This window comes from Pagrus major, chromosome 16, assembly GCF_040436345.1.
Source record: "Pagrus major chromosome 16, Pma_NU_1.0".
In the NCBI taxonomy this organism is placed as follows: Eukaryota; Metazoa; Chordata; class Actinopteri; order Spariformes; family Sparidae; genus Pagrus; species Pagrus major.
The window spans coordinates 21,868,495-21,885,934 of record NC_133230.1 but is presented as its reverse complement, the minus strand read 5'-3'; the positions used below and the strand labels follow the sequence as shown (position 1 = coordinate 21,885,934).

The window sequence follows — 17,440 nt, the reverse complement described above, 5'->3', positions numbered from 1 at the left end:
TGGAAATTGACAGAAAACTAAGAAAGTAAAACCGGTTGTTAAATAATTCATCAAAAGATCCAGTCTGTTACATGAAGTCACTCTCAGATTCTACAAGAATGAAGTCGACTGGGGCTTTTTATGGCTGGGCAATATATCGATATCATCATTATCGTGATATGAGACTATGTGTCATCTTAGATTTTGGATACTGTTTTATCCTGAAATGTATTAAGTGTTGTCTTTTCCTGGTTTAAAGACTGCATTACAGTAAAGTGATGCAATATTCTGAGCTTACCAGACTGATCTACTTGTTCTGATACTTGCCTTTCCCCTCTTAGTCATTAAATCCACATTACTGATGATCAAGTCTCATTGTGTTAAAAATAATATTGTCACTATATCCACATTGAGTTATTTGGTTAAAAATATCCTGATATTTGATTTTGGTTCTAGCATGTATGAAGTGCTTTTGAGGAGATTTCCACCCTGCCTCCAAACAGGTTGTGGTAATGCTCCACAGCTCCCCTCTCCCCCTCAAAGAAGCCTGTGTTGCAAGATTCAACTCATGTCTGTGCAAGAGACCAGAGACAAAGGCGTTTTTTAAAGTGTCTGTGTGCTCAGCTCTCTGTACTTTTGTAACCTCTGTGTTTTGAAGTTAGGTTTCTCTCCTACGTCCCCGTTTTTACTTTCAGGTATCCTCTTGACTTTATTTTACTGTTTCATCATGTTTGCTTTCAGCTTTACCGCAGTCGTAGCTGGTGAAAACACTGAATTTTCTGATTTTGATGCTTCGTAGTAAAAGCTTTAAATAACAAAATAACAGGGGACATTTATTATGAGGAATTTATAGGGAATAAATGTGTTAAACACTTAATTAGCAGAGCTTTGTAAGCGTCTCTGTGGCTTAAGCTTTAAACTTAAATCTATGATCTGTGTCTCCCCATGGACCCAGGTGCTGATCCATGATGATGCTCACAGAAGGGTCTCTCTGAGCTCAAACCCGACATCGTACGACCCTGTGGATGAAGAAAAGAAGGTGGATCTTCTTGCGGATGCTGAGACCATGGTGAAAGCTCAGCGGAGCCAGCCTGTGAAATGCAGGAAGCCCCTAAAGGAGAAGGGAGGCAAGGGGAAAGGAGGTGGTGTGACAAAAGGGAAAGAGAGAAAGAATGAGATGAGAGGAAAGAAGAAGAAGGATAAGAAAGAGTCACACCGACACAGAAAGAAGACACTGGCAGTGGGTGATGCAGAGGCACTGGACTGCTGCGTCCTGCTCACCCGTCTGGAGGAGAAAGGAGACGTGGGTAAGGGAAAGGATGCACCAAAAACGGGGAAACAAAAAAGCGTTAAAGTCAAAAAGAAGCTGCACTCCAGCTCCATTCAAAGACGGACCAAATCTGGATTTAAGAAAACTTCAACAGCCAATCAGAAAGCACCGGAACCAAAAATCAACCGATCTGACGCCTTACTCATGTTGCCCGCACCTGTCTTTGAGCCCCGCAGGCGGAGAATGGCATCTCTGAATGCGGAGGCTGTCAACAGCCTGCTGCTCTACAGAGACGACTCCCTCACGTCAAATCTCACAAAGAAACTGCAGCCTGCTAATGAAGATCCAGCTAAAACTGAACATAAAGGTCATAAAACCAAAAAGGTTCCTTCAGGAGGGAAAGCGGACCCAAAAGAAAGACCTAAAAAACAGAGGCGGTCAGCAGTGGAGGCTCAAGATATCGACTGGTGTGCTTTGTTTGCACCGACGCCTCGACGTCAGGCCGGCCTCACTGCTGCGACGCTGCTCAAGCTCACCAGTGCCGCGTATGGACCCAAACGGCAAAAGAAGACGGAGCCCAAGCCGGAAAGTGGAGGTGAAGCAGCAGCTGCGACTCAGGATGAGACGAGCGGGAAGCTGGCGTGTGGAGATACAACGCTGACCAAAAGACGAACACGTCCCAAACATGAGGACCAACTGAAGCACAGAAAACAGGGTACAGAGGAGCCGGTTCATTCCCAGCCGGGCTCGACCATCCAGGGCTGCTGTAGTTTGTGTAAAAGCGAGGCTTTGGATCCAGAGTGGAAGGGCACCACAGGAGGAGAGGAGTGTCTCAAACATTCGCTCCACCGTGGCTCTTCACTGGGGTTCCCGTTGAAAACAATCAAAGAGGAGCAGGTGGAGGCCGAGGTGTCCTCCTGCTACTGCTGCTCCCAGGAGAGGTGCGTCGAGTACTGTCACAGACTGGCCCTCTTCCTGGAGGACAAGACCTTCAAGGAACCAGAGGATGGCTCACTGTCTGAGGTGTTCCACCACCACCATCACCACCATCATCATCATCACCACCATCTTCAGTCCACCCACCCAGCAGCCATAACCATCAGCCCGCACACGTACACCTGCTTCCCCGGCTACTATGTTCACTTCAGCCACCCGGACAACTCCCCCTCTCCCATATCACCCCTCACTTTATGCCCAAGAAGCGGCAAGAGAGCCAAGCTGCTCCCCAGCACCAGTCCGCAGCCCTCAGGGATTACCCATCCAGTGTACTGCTGCACCTCAGTGGAGGCGTGCTACGGAGAGCCCTGCAGGATCAAGGGCTACTCTTCCTACACCAGTGTGATTCCAGCCATCGCCAGAGGAGGGTGCTCCTTCAACCCCACAGACTGCACCACGTGTAACCCCGGCATCAAAAGAGGTAAGCAGACACATGATTTGACATTAGCAGGTTTACTTTCTGTCAACCATCAGCAGTGTGTCAGTGTTGTTTCTGAAGATTTCAACAAGATGAGTTAATGCACAGGTCTCTGTCATGATGGCACTTATGTAACAACGCTGGTGTAAGACAAGAGGACAAGAGAGTGTCCATCATGTCTTTTTGTCTGATTTTTGAACAGTCAAAGGATGTGTGGCAGTGATGTAATGAAGGTGAACTTGAACTTTGAGCTTTTCTGAAGCTTTCAGTCACATCAGCTTAAACAATTTACAAGGACACGTGTAAACGGGCGAAAATGAGCACAGAGTTCAAGATTGTTGACTTCCTGTTGGGTTGAACTCATGGCATCAAGAGGCTTTTTCTGTAGATCTAAGTGTGATAGGCATGTGTCACACCTTTTGGCCAAAACTCATAAAATCCAACCACGTGTGATGCATGTGCAAAGTTTCATGAGTTTTCCAGCACATTTAACCCCTCAAAAGTACGATTCATTTGATAGAATAATAATTCCTTGCATTACAACAGGGCATTCATAGCGAAAAATAATAACGCAATGGAATAACGAGTTTCTATGCCTACAACATACAAAAAGGCTGTGACAAAAGAGGATACTTTAACACATCCAGACTATGAATCAAAAAAACTGAAGGAAACCTTGACGTGCTAAAAAAAAAGCTGTTTTTCTGGTAATGAAGTAAGTCGGTGTACATGTAGTTGTGTGAGATGGTGAAGACCAGACATCATGGAGTGCTGATTAAAAGGTCACTCCAGTAATTTTTTTGTTGTTAAGTGACATTATCAGAGTGATTTTCTCCGACTATAGGGAGCTCCCTGCAGAGCCACGAAAGAAACTTAACTGTCTACACAGGCTGAGTCGCTGAACGTCATGTGTAAAACCATCAACCCCTTTAAGTAAGACAGTCAGACTTCCTAATAAGTTTAAGCATTCAACATTCATGAGCGCACTATAGTTATAATCTTATTTTGCATGCAGTGCTCCCCTCCTAATCCGGCTGCCAAAGCAGTACAATGTGCTGAGAATAGCTATTATGTTGGCCGTTTTTAATCTCCCATTTTGGAATGTCACTTGAGTGGGAGGTAACAAAAAAAATATCAGATAAAGGGCAAGACCTCTTTTGTCTAAGTTTGAATACAAGCTGCCGGACAGTGAATACAAGGCCTGTGCAGCTGAAACCTAATGAGCTGATTGTATGAGCTCCAGTGTCAGCAGTTAGTGACTGTGTTCGAGTCAGAGACGTGAAGCAGAACAGGAAAACTCTTTGTGATGTGTGTGTGTGTGGACGTGAGATTGTGTGTGTGTCTGCCTGAATGTGCAAATGTGTGGTTAAAAACACCTGAACGTGACCTCAAAACAACACTAATAGCACATGAACACACACCAGAGAACTGCTGCACCTCAGCTGCTCCCTCCCTCTCCCTCTCTCTGTGGTCTCCAGCAGCCAAAACCAGGTCAGGCTGCGAGGAGGGTTGAGACTCTTGTCTACAATAGCACCGACAGCCTTCATCTCAGCGGTGATCCTCACAAATAGTCCTTTTTCATGGCAGACATTTTGACATGTCACAGGTGTAAAAAGTAGAACTAATGACGGCTGAATTCCATTTAGCTGCTTCTCTTGTTATCCTGCATCTAGGACACTTGAATAGAGCAGATCCATTGTTAATGTCATTAGCAACGCCTGTGCTCTTCCTGCCGAGTCAAAACGTCTTATGGTGAAAAGACCTGTTGTCCACCCACACAGGCGATTCCACTTTTCCGCCTGATGAGACCTCCTCTCAGTACAGATCAGGTTTGACTGACATCTCCCTCGCTCTCCTGTTCATTCTGTTGCACCTGTTGGGGTGGAAACAACTCACACATGGACTTTGGGGACCTCATGTCATTCCCATCAAGTCTCCACCCGACAAACGCCCAAGCAGAGGTCTAATTAGCCGTGAAAACACCTGTGTGGGTGTGCGGCTGAAATAAAATAATGATATAATTATGTAATAATGTTCCTATGCAGCAGTTGCAGAGGTATTCACATCATATACCTAAAGCAACACTATGTAACAGAAGAAAATGAATGTTCATCCTTTTATAAATCAAATCAAATGTAACCATGTTAAATCAATACTACAAGGGGCATTGCAAAACTTCACGTGAAATTGCTGCCACTACCATAACAGAGTCAGTTCACTGTCTTTGTAAAGCTGCTGTACTCTGTTGTGTAGTCACCACATTTGGCCACAGTTTACCAAATGTTAGTGTGGCTCCGTCTTTTCCCTAAAAATGCCCACTTCAGCTGTTGAGTCCAAGCGTAATTTTGATGCATACTTCAACAAAAAGTCCTTCTTTTCAACCATTCACTGAAAATGTTCTGCTTAAGATACAGGATAAAAATTATAACAAAATACTTTAAACGTACTGCACAATTATGATAAGCACGTTAGGAACAGTATGCCAAGCATATTAAGCACGGTCTTTTAACCAATCACAAGTCAGGGCTAATTAAGGAAATGCTTGTCCTGAGTAAAATATAAATTGTTTCCAACTATTTTTCTATTGTATAAATGTCTCTGACAGAAAATGTTACATTGTCGTTGCTTTAAGTAAAAGTTTCAGCCTACAGTTTTAAAATGCTCTTTTTCAAGTAAAAAAGAAGAATCCATTGGATTACCAAAAAAGAAAACTAATCTAAATACTTTTAGATTACTTCAAAATAAAACATTGAAAGTATTGCACCTTATACCAGAAAAACGGATGCAGCTGCAAAAATTTAACCTCCACAAATATTCTCCACAAACATATCAAAACATGTTCCATGCAAATAAAATGCATTTTGAATACGCAGCATTTACAGTCGGTCAAATCAAATTACACTTACTTATTCTACAACATCTGGGATGCAGCTGGTTCACCTGGAGAACTTTGCTCTTGTAACACAAGAGCTCTTACTCAAAATGTTCATCTTTCATATTCAATGAAAATAACAAGAAATTAAAACTCCAGTCTTATCGTAAAAAAAAAAAACAGAAGTTAATCAGTCAAGTAATCCTTAACAATTTCTAAAAATCTATTTACAGATTTTTGGATCCGGCTTAATTATTGTTTGGTATATTTTGTAATCTGATTACGTAATCCTGAATACATAGTGATATACATTTATTTGTTGTTATCCAAAACAAAATGAACGTTTGTTGTTCCTTCATGCTACAACAATATAGGGTTATAATCAATAAAGGTTTTGTGCTTAAAATCTTAACTGATGATAGATACATACCCATCAATGTGCTGGGTGCATCTAATAACATGTAACCTGTATTTGCTGAGAGATCACGCTGAAATAAATTTATCATGATTTCAACTTAACATCGACACCACAGCTTGTCATGGGGTGTACACAACCTGTTATTATTTCACACAGTTAGCACCAGTGTTTATCACAAGGGATGTCTAGTGTGTGTGTGTGTGTGTGTGCGCGTCTGCTCTGTTTAAGGCTATAATTGACCTTAATTGAGGCTCTGTTTGTTTTTCTGCTGCTTCAGCAGAACTAATAACAACAGAGTGTCGTTCATGTCTCCATTATGTAACCTTGTTAAAGATGGTTGATCACTGTTGCTGCTCCTTTAAGGACTGTGTATGTTCTCTGCCACTCTACTTCATTATCTTTTCTGTTCCTTCCTCAGACGACTACTCATCAACACTCAATGACCATCACAGTCCCTCCTCCATCCCCATCTGTCCCAGCCCCAGAGTCCTTACTGGCTGCCCCATTCCCACTGTGCCTCCAGCCGGCCAATCAGTGCCCCACATTCAGACTCCGCTGTCCGACCCCAGCCAACCACAGCCTCCGCTGCAGGTGGCGAAGGAGTGTCCGCAGAGTGCCAAGTCGCCCAGCGGGTCGAGGTCTGGCGCGCGCGGCACCGGCAGCATCAGCTCGGCTGTCTGCCCTCTCAACAGGGACAAGAAACAGAAGCTCAGCCCTGCCAGCGTCGGAGCGCGAACGGTTGCCAAGCAGCCGAAGAACAGCCGCCAAAAAAACACCAACGGCTGGCAGCCAGTCGGCCTGCCCTTTCAGAAAGAGGTTTTCTCAGTGGTACGTAGAGAAAGTCATGCTGGTGCGTTGTGACGCAACCACGATGGTGCCGCTTGTAATTAAATACGGTGTAAGTTGTTTAACTCAGGTGTCCAGAGAGAGTTTGGGATAATTTATCACAGGCTTGTCACTGTTTTTTGAGTTTCATCCAAACACCTGACTGTCCACATTTCTCTTGAGACTCAGAAGTCATTAAAATCACATCCTCGAGCTCTTTACTCCACAGCTTCTCACAGCTTATCAGTTTCATGGCTGCTTGAGGAGTGAGTATTTCTGCTGCCTTTGTTCCCAGGAAGAGGAGGCTCTGGTGCTGAGGAGGTGTTACGAGGGAGTCCAGAGGGACGGGGATCTGATCCGGGTCAGAGACACTGTTCTGCTGAAATCTGGACCTAGGAAGAAGACTTTGCCTTATGTGGCCAAGATCTCAGCTCTGTGGGAAGAGCCAGAATCAGGTAGGACACATGCTCTGCACACTTCCAGCTCAACAGATGCTGAATTGATACAATAATAACGGGCTCCAGAGCTGAAGTGAACCACATGTTTTTTTTTTTCTCTTCTTCAGGAGAGCTGATGATGAGTTTGTTTTGGTACTACCGTCCAGAACACACACAGGGGGGGCGCAACCCCGATATACATTGTGAGGTGAGAAGCAAATCCTTTTAAACTGGTTTCTGAGTGGTCGGCCGACCAGAATGCACAGTTCAGTCAGAAGTCAGAGCTGGGAATGGCATCATACCCAGGTTGACTGGTACAAGAAGTTGGAATTTATTATTATTATTATTATTCTATTATTATGTTGAATTAAGGGTCTACGCCATCCTGACTTAGGATTCAGGATGGCAATTGAGGATGTGTCCTAAGATAAGATATGATGTTTTCTAATATGCAGTTAGGAAACATGTTTCTGTAATACCAAAAATCTTAAATGTCATCCTAAACTGAGATAAAATGGGATTTCAGACTTAGGAAGAAGAATATTGAGAAGTCTCTCAGGTGAACCTAACATAACCATCAGTTGAAGTGACTTTTAAAACTGGCTGACATTTTAAATGATAAGGCTGACATTATTATGATATTAGTTATTATCAACAAATCCCATGAATAGAACAAAGCCAACAATGAATTGATCTCATTCACAAGTACCATCTGTGTATACAAAGCCTGATATAGCTTATTCCTCTGTGTCATTAACCTCCATTGTTGTCCAGATACTATTAGAAACAACAAGCCACACGGCTCCTCTGGGTGACATGCCCCTTCATTATCATAAACATGGCCCCTAAGTTATTTTGAGCCAATCCCCCCCACACACACACACAGTCCTGCTGTTGTAAGCACTCTACCAGAGTGACAAATGCGTATTAATCCACAGCTGAAAAAAGTCCGCCACAAATGGCCTAATTACACTATCTGTCAATAAACACTCATCTCTTTCTCCAAATGAAACTATATATTTTTTGACCTGATTTGAAAGATTTTCAGTAGGAACAAATGGTTTTGTTGCAGACGGAAGTAGGAAAGTACAGAGAAAAAGATTAATGCATTGTTGGTTTTGGACTTTTCATGAGATTTATTGACAACAAACAAATCTGTTGGTAAGTGTCCGTGGTATAATCCTTGTAATACAATCCAAAGTGCCTCCATATAAGGAAATAATAGTCATGAAGGGTTGTTCTTCAGCTTGATCTTTAACATGTTTTCCTTATATCATGGCTCATTGTTGTGACTTTTCGCTTTCCTCTAAGAAAATACTTTAATTGTGGGATAATTTTGCAACACAGTAATGTGTTTCCATTTAGCTCAGCCTTCCAATTGTTCCTATTTATACACTATGTGTTTGCCTCGAAAGGAAAATTACAATTCAAGAGCAGACTTCTAAGATTTCGGCTTGAGTCAGTAACAGAAAGTGTGTCTGAAGGAGCGACTGAACAAACACACATGCACACAGGCAGGCACACATGTTGAGCAGCAGCTTCTGTTGTGCTCGCTTCCTGTTGTCAGTCATCTCCCTGAGGAACAAGTTGCACTTTATTAAATCTCCAGAAACAATAAACCGCATGAAGTCTGTCGTTTCTCAGCTACACTAACAAACAACAAACACATCATGGCACCGGTGTGAGAACAGTAGCATGGCTTTGACTCAGAGGAAGAAGCATCTTTCTCCTGTGAATCTGTCTTCACACCTGGAGGTGAAGGTGATCGCGTTCAATGACACATACAGATGTTGTCTTTTAAAGTCCCTGTGTACATGTGCAGACTGTGAAGGCTTTAGGGGAACAACTGTTTTGAGCCTTGGTGGAAGATGGGTTTTTTTTTACAACAAACAACTTTCTTTTCTCCAGAATGAGGTCTTTGCATCTCGTCACCAGGATGTGAACAGTGTGGCCTGTATTGAAGACAAATGCTATGTCCTAACATTGGCACAGTATTGCCGGTAAGAGAGAAAGCATTTTTACCTTTCATTGTGGCTTTAGCGTATTTATTTGAAGCATTTTCCCTGCACGAAAACATATTGCTTTTGAAAGATTACATGGTCCTGCTGAGAAAAGTCGACAGTGCTCCTTTTTGAAGCGTTTTTCAAACACCCACTGGATTAACTGAAAAAAAAGCATGATGTTTAACATTAAAAGCGGGCAGGTTTCCTCAGTTCTCAGACAGTTGGTTGTTGATTGAGTTTGATGTTCTTTTTGCAGATTTTGTGCCTTGGTAAAACGCCGTAGGGACGGCGTACGTGACAGTGCCGCCTCCCTCGTGGTGCCACCTGTTGTTGGCAGTGCCATGCCCACCCACCACTGTGTGCCCGATGACGTCGACCCAGACCTGGTGTTTTTCTGTCGACACGTCTATGACTTCCGCTACGGACGCCTCCTCAAGAACCTGCAGTAGCATCTGACAGGGCGTGACACATGATGCTATGGGACGTGAGATAATGTTACTCTGGTTTCATCCTCCACGACTTTAATTAGCTACGTACCTACCTGCTGCCTGTGTGAGAGGAACTGGAAGTTCAGGATGAAGGATGAGAGATGAGCTGTTCTTTAAATGATTTTGTTTTGAACTCTGTTGTTCATACTTACATGCCACACATTTATTTAGTATACGTAATGGTCTGACATATTGTATAAGAGTTGATATGGCAGTGTAAATGGTCTTTATCATACATGGCTCTCTGGTGTCGTAGCAGCTGTGTGAAGAACCTGAACGTACTCTGCTGTAGAAAATGCTACTGTAGCTCTTAGAAATGTGACATTTGATAGATACGAAGAGAAGTTGATGTTACATGTGAATTACTGTCTGCCTGACAGATATCAGACACACAATGTGTCTCAATGATGCGCCATGGCTAAAGAAAATTTGATGCATATCGTACCACATCAGTTCCTGAAAAGAGACGAGAAGCAAAGAGGTTTCAGAGTGACTGGAGATTTAATCACGCTTGTCGTTTGGTTTCTCTGTAATTTGCAGCTGCACAATGTCCATCTGAATGTGGAAACATGCGGTTTTCTACGAGGCACTGCAGACAGAGGTCTTACAGAAGAGCTCTAGTGTTGTTATTTGGGAAATTTGCTTTCACACTTTCTAGCTGAGGGTTAGATGAAAAGATTTATACTACACTCATGTCTGTCTGGTGAATATGAAGCTACCGCCAGCCACCAGTTAGTTTAGCTTAGCATACAGACTGGAAACAAAGGGAAAGGGTTTTCCTAAGTTAGCTTTTCTCACTGGCTTTGGACGGAGCTGGACTAGTTTAGCTTAGCTTTATCTTAACTTAGTTTAGCTTAGGTAAGCACAAAGACCAGGCTTTTGTTCTAAACCAAGCTAACCGGCTGCTGGCTCCAGCTACATATTTAGACGACAGAGTGGTATCGATGTTCTTATCTAAATCTTTGTAAGAAAGCAGATTAGTGTATTATCCAATTTTTAAAAAATTTTATTTTTCAAAGGGACAGTTTACCCCAAAATACATACTTTCCTCTGACCTGTAGTGCTAGTTATCCATTGCTGTCGAGTTTTTCCAATGTATTTATTTGGCGCTTTGAGCACCACAATCCATCCAGTTCCATTGTATTAGAGAGAAGGCAGACGTCTCGCGGCCGATATCTCAAAAACTCAACACTCCAAACTGAAACAATCAAGATGGGTAAATAGCCCTAAAGGTAAAAGGAAAAATATGTCTTTTTGATTTCGGTGTGAATTGTCCCTTTAACATTTCCATTTTCATGAAATTATGGGAGGTTTTGGATCAGAAGGTTTGATTAAATCCAGTTTAACTTTATTACCACTGATTACTGATTACCACGCACAGCAAACAATGAAATGTGGACGTGGCTACATCTCTCGTGACTTTCTGAGAGAATTACAAGTTTCATGTCATATCCGTAACTCTGAAATTCCCCTCAGTGGTGATTTTCACGATTCCGTACTGACCTGCACTCTGCAAAGAAAGCACAGTTCAGTTTATTTGATTTCGCGGTGTGAAGATGTCCAATGAGCCGAGCATTGAGGGGCTTTCTGTTATGCCAATGCTTAGGAATATTTTACTTTCTCAAAGCTGTTCGCCAGAGGTGTGATTTGACATCCGGTGTCAGCTAACTGTATATTTGCATTTATATATCTGGATGAGTGTCTGTTCATGGCAGATGGCATCAGTTAGTCACCTATATTCTTGTTTGTTCACCGATGAGATGGTGAGTAATGTATTCAGTGTAGCATTTAGATCTGTGATGATGATTCATTCCTATGTTTTGAGAGAAGATATGTATTTATTTCTGTACTGAGAAAATATAATTTATTTTCAAAAGATAATTTTAAAGAATAGAGTTTTTAGATGAGTGGCTTTTATTCCTGTTTAGAGAGGAGGTCGAGGCTGTCTCTCCTTAGCTGCACTGTCTAAGATGAAAAGTGTGTGAGTCATTCGCAATAGTATTTCTGTAACTGATTGAGCTTGCTTGCCCAATACGAACCTACTAAATGTTGTGTTGAGATGTTGAAGTCCTCCAGGCAGATTAGAGGACCCATTTGGAGTATTTGGAAGGATCTTAGATACCGTTTTTGAAGGACACCTGCAAACATGTGACCAGAGATGCTTAACCTGCAGGACCAAAATGCACCTTGGCCTCTCCCAGCTCCCTGTCATTCTCCTGTCACTCCTCAGATGATAAAGCTTTGCCTCTTCACCTTTAAATGCTGAGTTTTTTCAATGATTTAAACCTAACCTTGCCATTAGCCTGTGCCCTTGATCTTGCTGCCTTAGAGAACATTCCCAGCCTTTCATTTAGAAACGTGTACCGATATCAGCCTGGGGTAACGAAGCTTTTTAGCGTGCTGATCCAGATTCCTAGATGCTGGAGATGCATCGCAGGTCCGTCGATCTCATATGATCTGAAAGGTTAACTGATCCTCGATAAACACTTATTTTGACAAGAGTCTGCCCACGTTTGAACACCCAACGCTCAAAATGTTGTGAAATATGATTCATTAATTTCTTGCGGAGAGTTAAACGAGAAGATTGATACCACGCTCATACCTTCACGCTAAAGCAGGCAGCAGTGGATTATCCGAGTTTAGCATAAAGACTGCAGGGGGAAATCTGGCTCTGTTGGAAAAGGCAACAAAAGCACCTGTAAAGCTCCCTAATTAGCACATTGTTTATAAAAAAAAATGAAAGCATAAAAACAAGTTTGCTGATAGCTGTTTTCAGTCTTTATGCGAGGCGAAACTAATCATCTGCCGGCTTTAGCTTCGTATTTAGTGTACAGACATAGGCGTGGTAGAAAATGATAAATGTATTTCTCAAAATATTTAACAACTGCTTAAAGGATAAATTCCCCCAAAAATGAAAATTCAGCCATTACTCCCCCCTCATACCAATGGAAGTTGCGTAGTCATCAAAACATTTCTGGAGCTTCACAGCAAAACAGCATTGCAGCATTCTCCTAAACAACTGAAGTAGATTGGGACTTGTTTTAAAATGTAAAAACAAAATCCAAGTCTCTGGAAGCCCCGAGATTTCAAATTCATTTGAAAGGGCGTTTATTAACACCCTCAAGTCGCAGTAGAGCTCATGCACCCTCTTCAGACTGGTTGGTCTGGAGCCATTAATGTTTATTTTTATCAGTTGTGTTTTTACATTTTAAAACAAGTCCCCATCTACCTCAGTTGTTTAGTAGAATGCTCATTTGCTGTGAAGCTCCAGAAATGTTTTGTGGGCTACAAAATTTAACCCAACGTTCCATGTGCATGGCAGTGAGTAGATAATAACTGAACTTTCATATCTGGGTGAACTTATCCTTCAAAGTTTGTAGTTTGTGCTTCCTGAAGAGCAGCGGCTGCAGTCAGCTTGAATCCTAGCAATTACAGTGAATTACAGTTGTTTCAAGATTTAATGGTGGACAAAAAAAGCAATGTCCAAAGAAACTTTTCTCAACCTTTTCTTTCTCATGATCCTTCTCTCAACTGCCCATCTGTGTGCTCATTATGTTCCAAACTATCACCTTTTGCCAAATTACAGTTAAAGATACAGTTTTTTTCAACAAGGTCGATAGCACAGCAAGGAGTCGGTGTTCTTAGCCATATTTTGGCCAAATGGTGAGTTACTGAAAATACTGACGATATGGATGGATAGTGAAGAATTTGCAGGATTGTTGGAGGCGTTTTAACTCCACTCTTTCTTCTTGCCATTGAATTTTGCCATCATTTGAATCCTATTTATCCGACACGTTTCAAGCTGACCGCAACCGCTGTACATGACAGTGGGTGATTATGTGAGAGTCAAAAGATAGGTTTGGGTGGAGTATCACTTGAAAATGCCCACATCCTGCTGACTTCTGCTTTACTCCCTGTACAAAGGGTGGGGGTAGATACATTTTGTGTGTTCATTTGCAGAAATAGAACTTGCTGTAATTAATTAATGGATTTAATGTTTGACTTTCAATTGGAGCAAGGCTGCTCAGATTGATATTATAATTATTCATAATTATTGGCCAAAATGAGAAAACAAATAGACCCTGCTTCTCTCAGAAAACCAAAGGTTATATGGCAGACTCTCTCCACTGACTGAAACATTTTTTTGAATATTGACGGATGGTGGATGTACAGCAGTAAAACCTACACAGCACAATACTACAAAGCAGAATTGGGTAAAAACACATTTGGTTTGATTTGGTTCTGCAATTTAAAATCCCCCTCGGTGTTCTGAATCAGAGTTAGAGACCACACACAGCACGTATTATGGCCTTAGGAATCACTCAGCAAACTAATTATGTGTAATCAAGATGTGTGATACTTATGTCTTAATTGGTCCTCTGTGCCTGTTCCCATTAAGCCCATATATATATTCCAAGTGTTGTTTTTTTTCCATTGAGAGAAGGACGAGCAGTTACTGTTGTTTTTACCCACCTTCCAAATGCCTTCCATTTTTGTCAGAAGACGCTGGTCTGATCTCGAATCACCACAAGGAAACGTTTGCACCAAAAAGAGAGAGAGCGGAGAAGGTATCGAAACATGAATTTAATTTCATCCCCAGGTGTACAAAAACCTAAACTTTGGTTCCTCTGATGTGAGTTTATGTTCTTATTCTTTGCATGGCGTTTTTTGGAAATATCTTGGAAATATTAATCACAGCACAGATTATTTGTATGGTTTCAAATGGACCTCTGTAATATAAGAAAAATATTTAATTGTAATAAATAATATATGAGTTTGAACATGTGTTGAGAGGTTTTTTTATGGCTTGTGTTCAAATTTAATTGGCATATACTGTTGGCAGGTTGAAGAGGTGTAGTAATAGTTGGTGCCCACATGGTGGCTCAGTCAGCCAATATTTTTTTATACCTGATTGGTTTGATCAAATACAGTCATCACAGCGACCACGACACTGAGATTTTAAAGGCTTTCGAAAAATAATATTATTGATGTGTCAGACAATGTGCTCTACCCAAAGGGTTCATGCAGGACTTGAAAGACTGTCAATATTAATTAACTACAGCCTTGCAGGATAAGCTATATCCATATTACAAACTTAATAAGGCTTGACAAGCTCCTATGTAATCATGATTGAATCAATTCTTACAACATCTAGTTCTCATCTCTGCATCAGTCAGCCAAATGTTTATTGTCTGTTTTTAAGGACAATTAGAAATGTATAGATTCCTGACAATGATCCGTCGCCTGTGCGTGCAATGAAAGGAACTTACCTTTTGTTGCATGAAAAGAATGTGAATCAAAGGAAAATCACATATATTTGCATTTAAATGTAATTTAAAATGCAAAGAAAAATTATATTTTATCGACATAAATCAAAACCACTGTCGTTTTTGTTGCCTCACGCTCTTCCCCTTTCTTTCCACATTTGTAATTCATTCATCTTTTTGCACCTGACATGATTACCACCATTTATCTGTTACGCTGCGTAGATCCTGACAGGAAGAAACAAGAGTGTGAGCATCTTGACAGCAGACACGAGGAGACATAAATCATCTACAATAATCAGGCCTCGGATGAATATGTATGAGGCCTGTGGCACTACTCAATCAGGTTATGAGATTTTAAATGGCACAAGTAGGTAAATCATTTGCATCTGTGACAGCGAACGGGTGGAAAATAAGTCAAAAAGTTCAGCTGCCTCAATTAAAGTTATTCAGAAGATATTTGTTAGTGTGCCTCTGTGCATGCAGTGCAGTGTGAGTGTGTGTTTGACTTGCAGCTATCTCTTCTGAATATCCTGGTCCTGTTTTCTTCAGCGACAGCCAGTACAAGATATATAGATGTAGGCCTACTTATAATAAATAATTCCCAACCAGCTCAATTCAAATTTGAGCCATGCAAAAACAAATGTGTCACAATTAACAGTAAGCTATATGCTATAAGCTGCTAACTGGGCGGTAGCCTATGTACCTACAGTACAGGTATATTATATCTTTAATAGGCACAGTATCAAGGATTCCCACTGGTTCTCACAAGACCCATCCTACTCTGCCCCTGATTGGCTTGCATCTATTTCCTATGACGAAAGTCTCGAGAACTTTGTGGTTCCTGTACTCCATGCTAGATACATTAATCAGGTTCTTGCTGTTTAATCACACCACAAATTAGACAAGAATTAGCTAGCTAGCATGCTGTTTCCTGTATGACAACCACTGTAGGTATGTTCAGTGGTTGTCTAGTGTTAATAGGCTGTATATGTGTTTTTCTTGCAGTTGGTTTGTAAAACAAACAGGCAACAGCGGAGCTGGTACAGTAGATTGTGACACAGTTTCCCCAGTTAACACACCGACCTCCTTGTCGCTCTGCCTGAGACAGCAAAGAGTGGTTTCCGGAGGATGAGTGACACAGAGGGGAGCAGCAGCAGACCGGGAAGGAGGCCAAAGAGGTCTGTGTGTTTACCAGGGTATCTACAGCTCCTAAACCATCGTATCAGAACCACGAAGGCAACCATTCAGAGACGAGTAGAGCGGATCGTTGCATAGATTCACATCCTGTCGAGGAAAATCCAACCCGAGTCCTTCACAAAGAATTGTACAGTCCAGCAGCATTAAGCAACTGTTGTGAGACCACTCACCATCTGATAGAGCTGCAAGGGTAGTTATATTAAGGTTAAGAACCATATCCTGCTTTCTACTTTCAGTGATAAAAAAAAAACTGCCTTTTTCCCTTTAAGTCTCTCAACAAAAGATTTTCTCACGTGTCAGAACTGTCTGAAGAGGTGAAGAAATTGCTTCAAATGGGATTTCTTTCTCTCATGAAAGAAACACGAGTTCTGAGAGCAAGTCTCTTTTTCTTTATTTCAGAGTCTAAATTACACACCTGCAAGGCTTTCCTGTGACTGACTCACTCCAATTTTACACCACTCTGCAGTCTTTTGAACATCACCTGCCCTCTGTACAGCTATACACATAGGCGAAGTTCTGAGTCACAGCCAAGATGGCTTTAAGAAGGTTTCAGATTATTGTGGCAATTTGGTGCTGTTTTTTCCTGAATGATCAACAATGTGACAACACTTTCGGCTTATGTGGTATAGGATATGAAAAATTATGTTAATTTGTTAATGTTTTTTCTGACCTACAACGGCATTAAAACTCTCACTAATTATTTTGGGTTTTCCATCTTCCTACAGTGCAACCTCTAGGTAAAACTGTTACTCCATGGGAGGTGTTTTTGAAGCATTGTGACTTTAGAGAGAAAAGAATACACTGCAATACAAAGTGAAAGCCTGTAAATTGTTTTTTTCATGTCAGAATGCCCTGCAACACTATCGCAGAATTGTCAGTCAAGAGTAGACATCAGAACAACTGCATAGTCTTAGTCAGTCAGTGAAGAATGAAGAAGAAATTTCTTCTCCAAAATGACAAAGTGCACCTTTTAAAGGACATAAACATTCTCTTTTCCCTCAATTAATTACATTATATCTCGGTTTTATTCACTATATACTGTTTCACACAAACAAATGATAAGCAAAGATGATGATTTTTTTCTCTGACCATCAAAAAGTTGACATTTAAACACGCCGCACATTTTGCATACGGTGTTGTGTTTCGTCAAATGTCACAGCCGCTGCAGAAAGTGTGGAAAGTGTTCAGTGGCTCAAAGCCAAACTGAATGACCGAGAGATACATTATTCATTCATTATCACAGAAACGCTTCATGATGACTATTTGATCT

At 41.5% G+C, this 17,440-nt stretch overlaps 1 protein-coding gene across 3 annotated transcripts in view; it reads left to right on the top strand.

The window, feature by feature from the left end:
* Window positions 1-14,487, top strand: part of bahd1 (bromo adjacent homology domain containing 1) — a 33,743-nt gene extending 19,256 nt beyond the window's left edge. For all 3 annotated transcript variants that reach the window (XM_073483293.1, XM_073483295.1, XM_073483294.1), the window contains exons 2-7: window positions 935-2,666; window positions 6,372-6,781; window positions 7,074-7,233; window positions 7,344-7,423; window positions 9,124-9,215; window positions 9,475-14,487. In XM_073483293.1, the coding sequence (XP_073339394.1) occupies window positions 1,046-2,666; window positions 6,372-6,781; window positions 7,074-7,233; window positions 7,344-7,423; window positions 9,124-9,215; window positions 9,475-9,667 (2,556 nt within the window). In that variant the 5' untranslated portion in view covers window positions 935-1,045 and the 3' untranslated portion in view covers window positions 9,668-14,487. The remainder of the gene's footprint in view (window positions 1-934; window positions 2,667-6,371; window positions 6,782-7,073; window positions 7,234-7,343; window positions 7,424-9,123; window positions 9,216-9,474) is intronic.
* The last annotated feature ends 2,953 nt before the right edge of the window (window positions 14,488-17,440 follow it).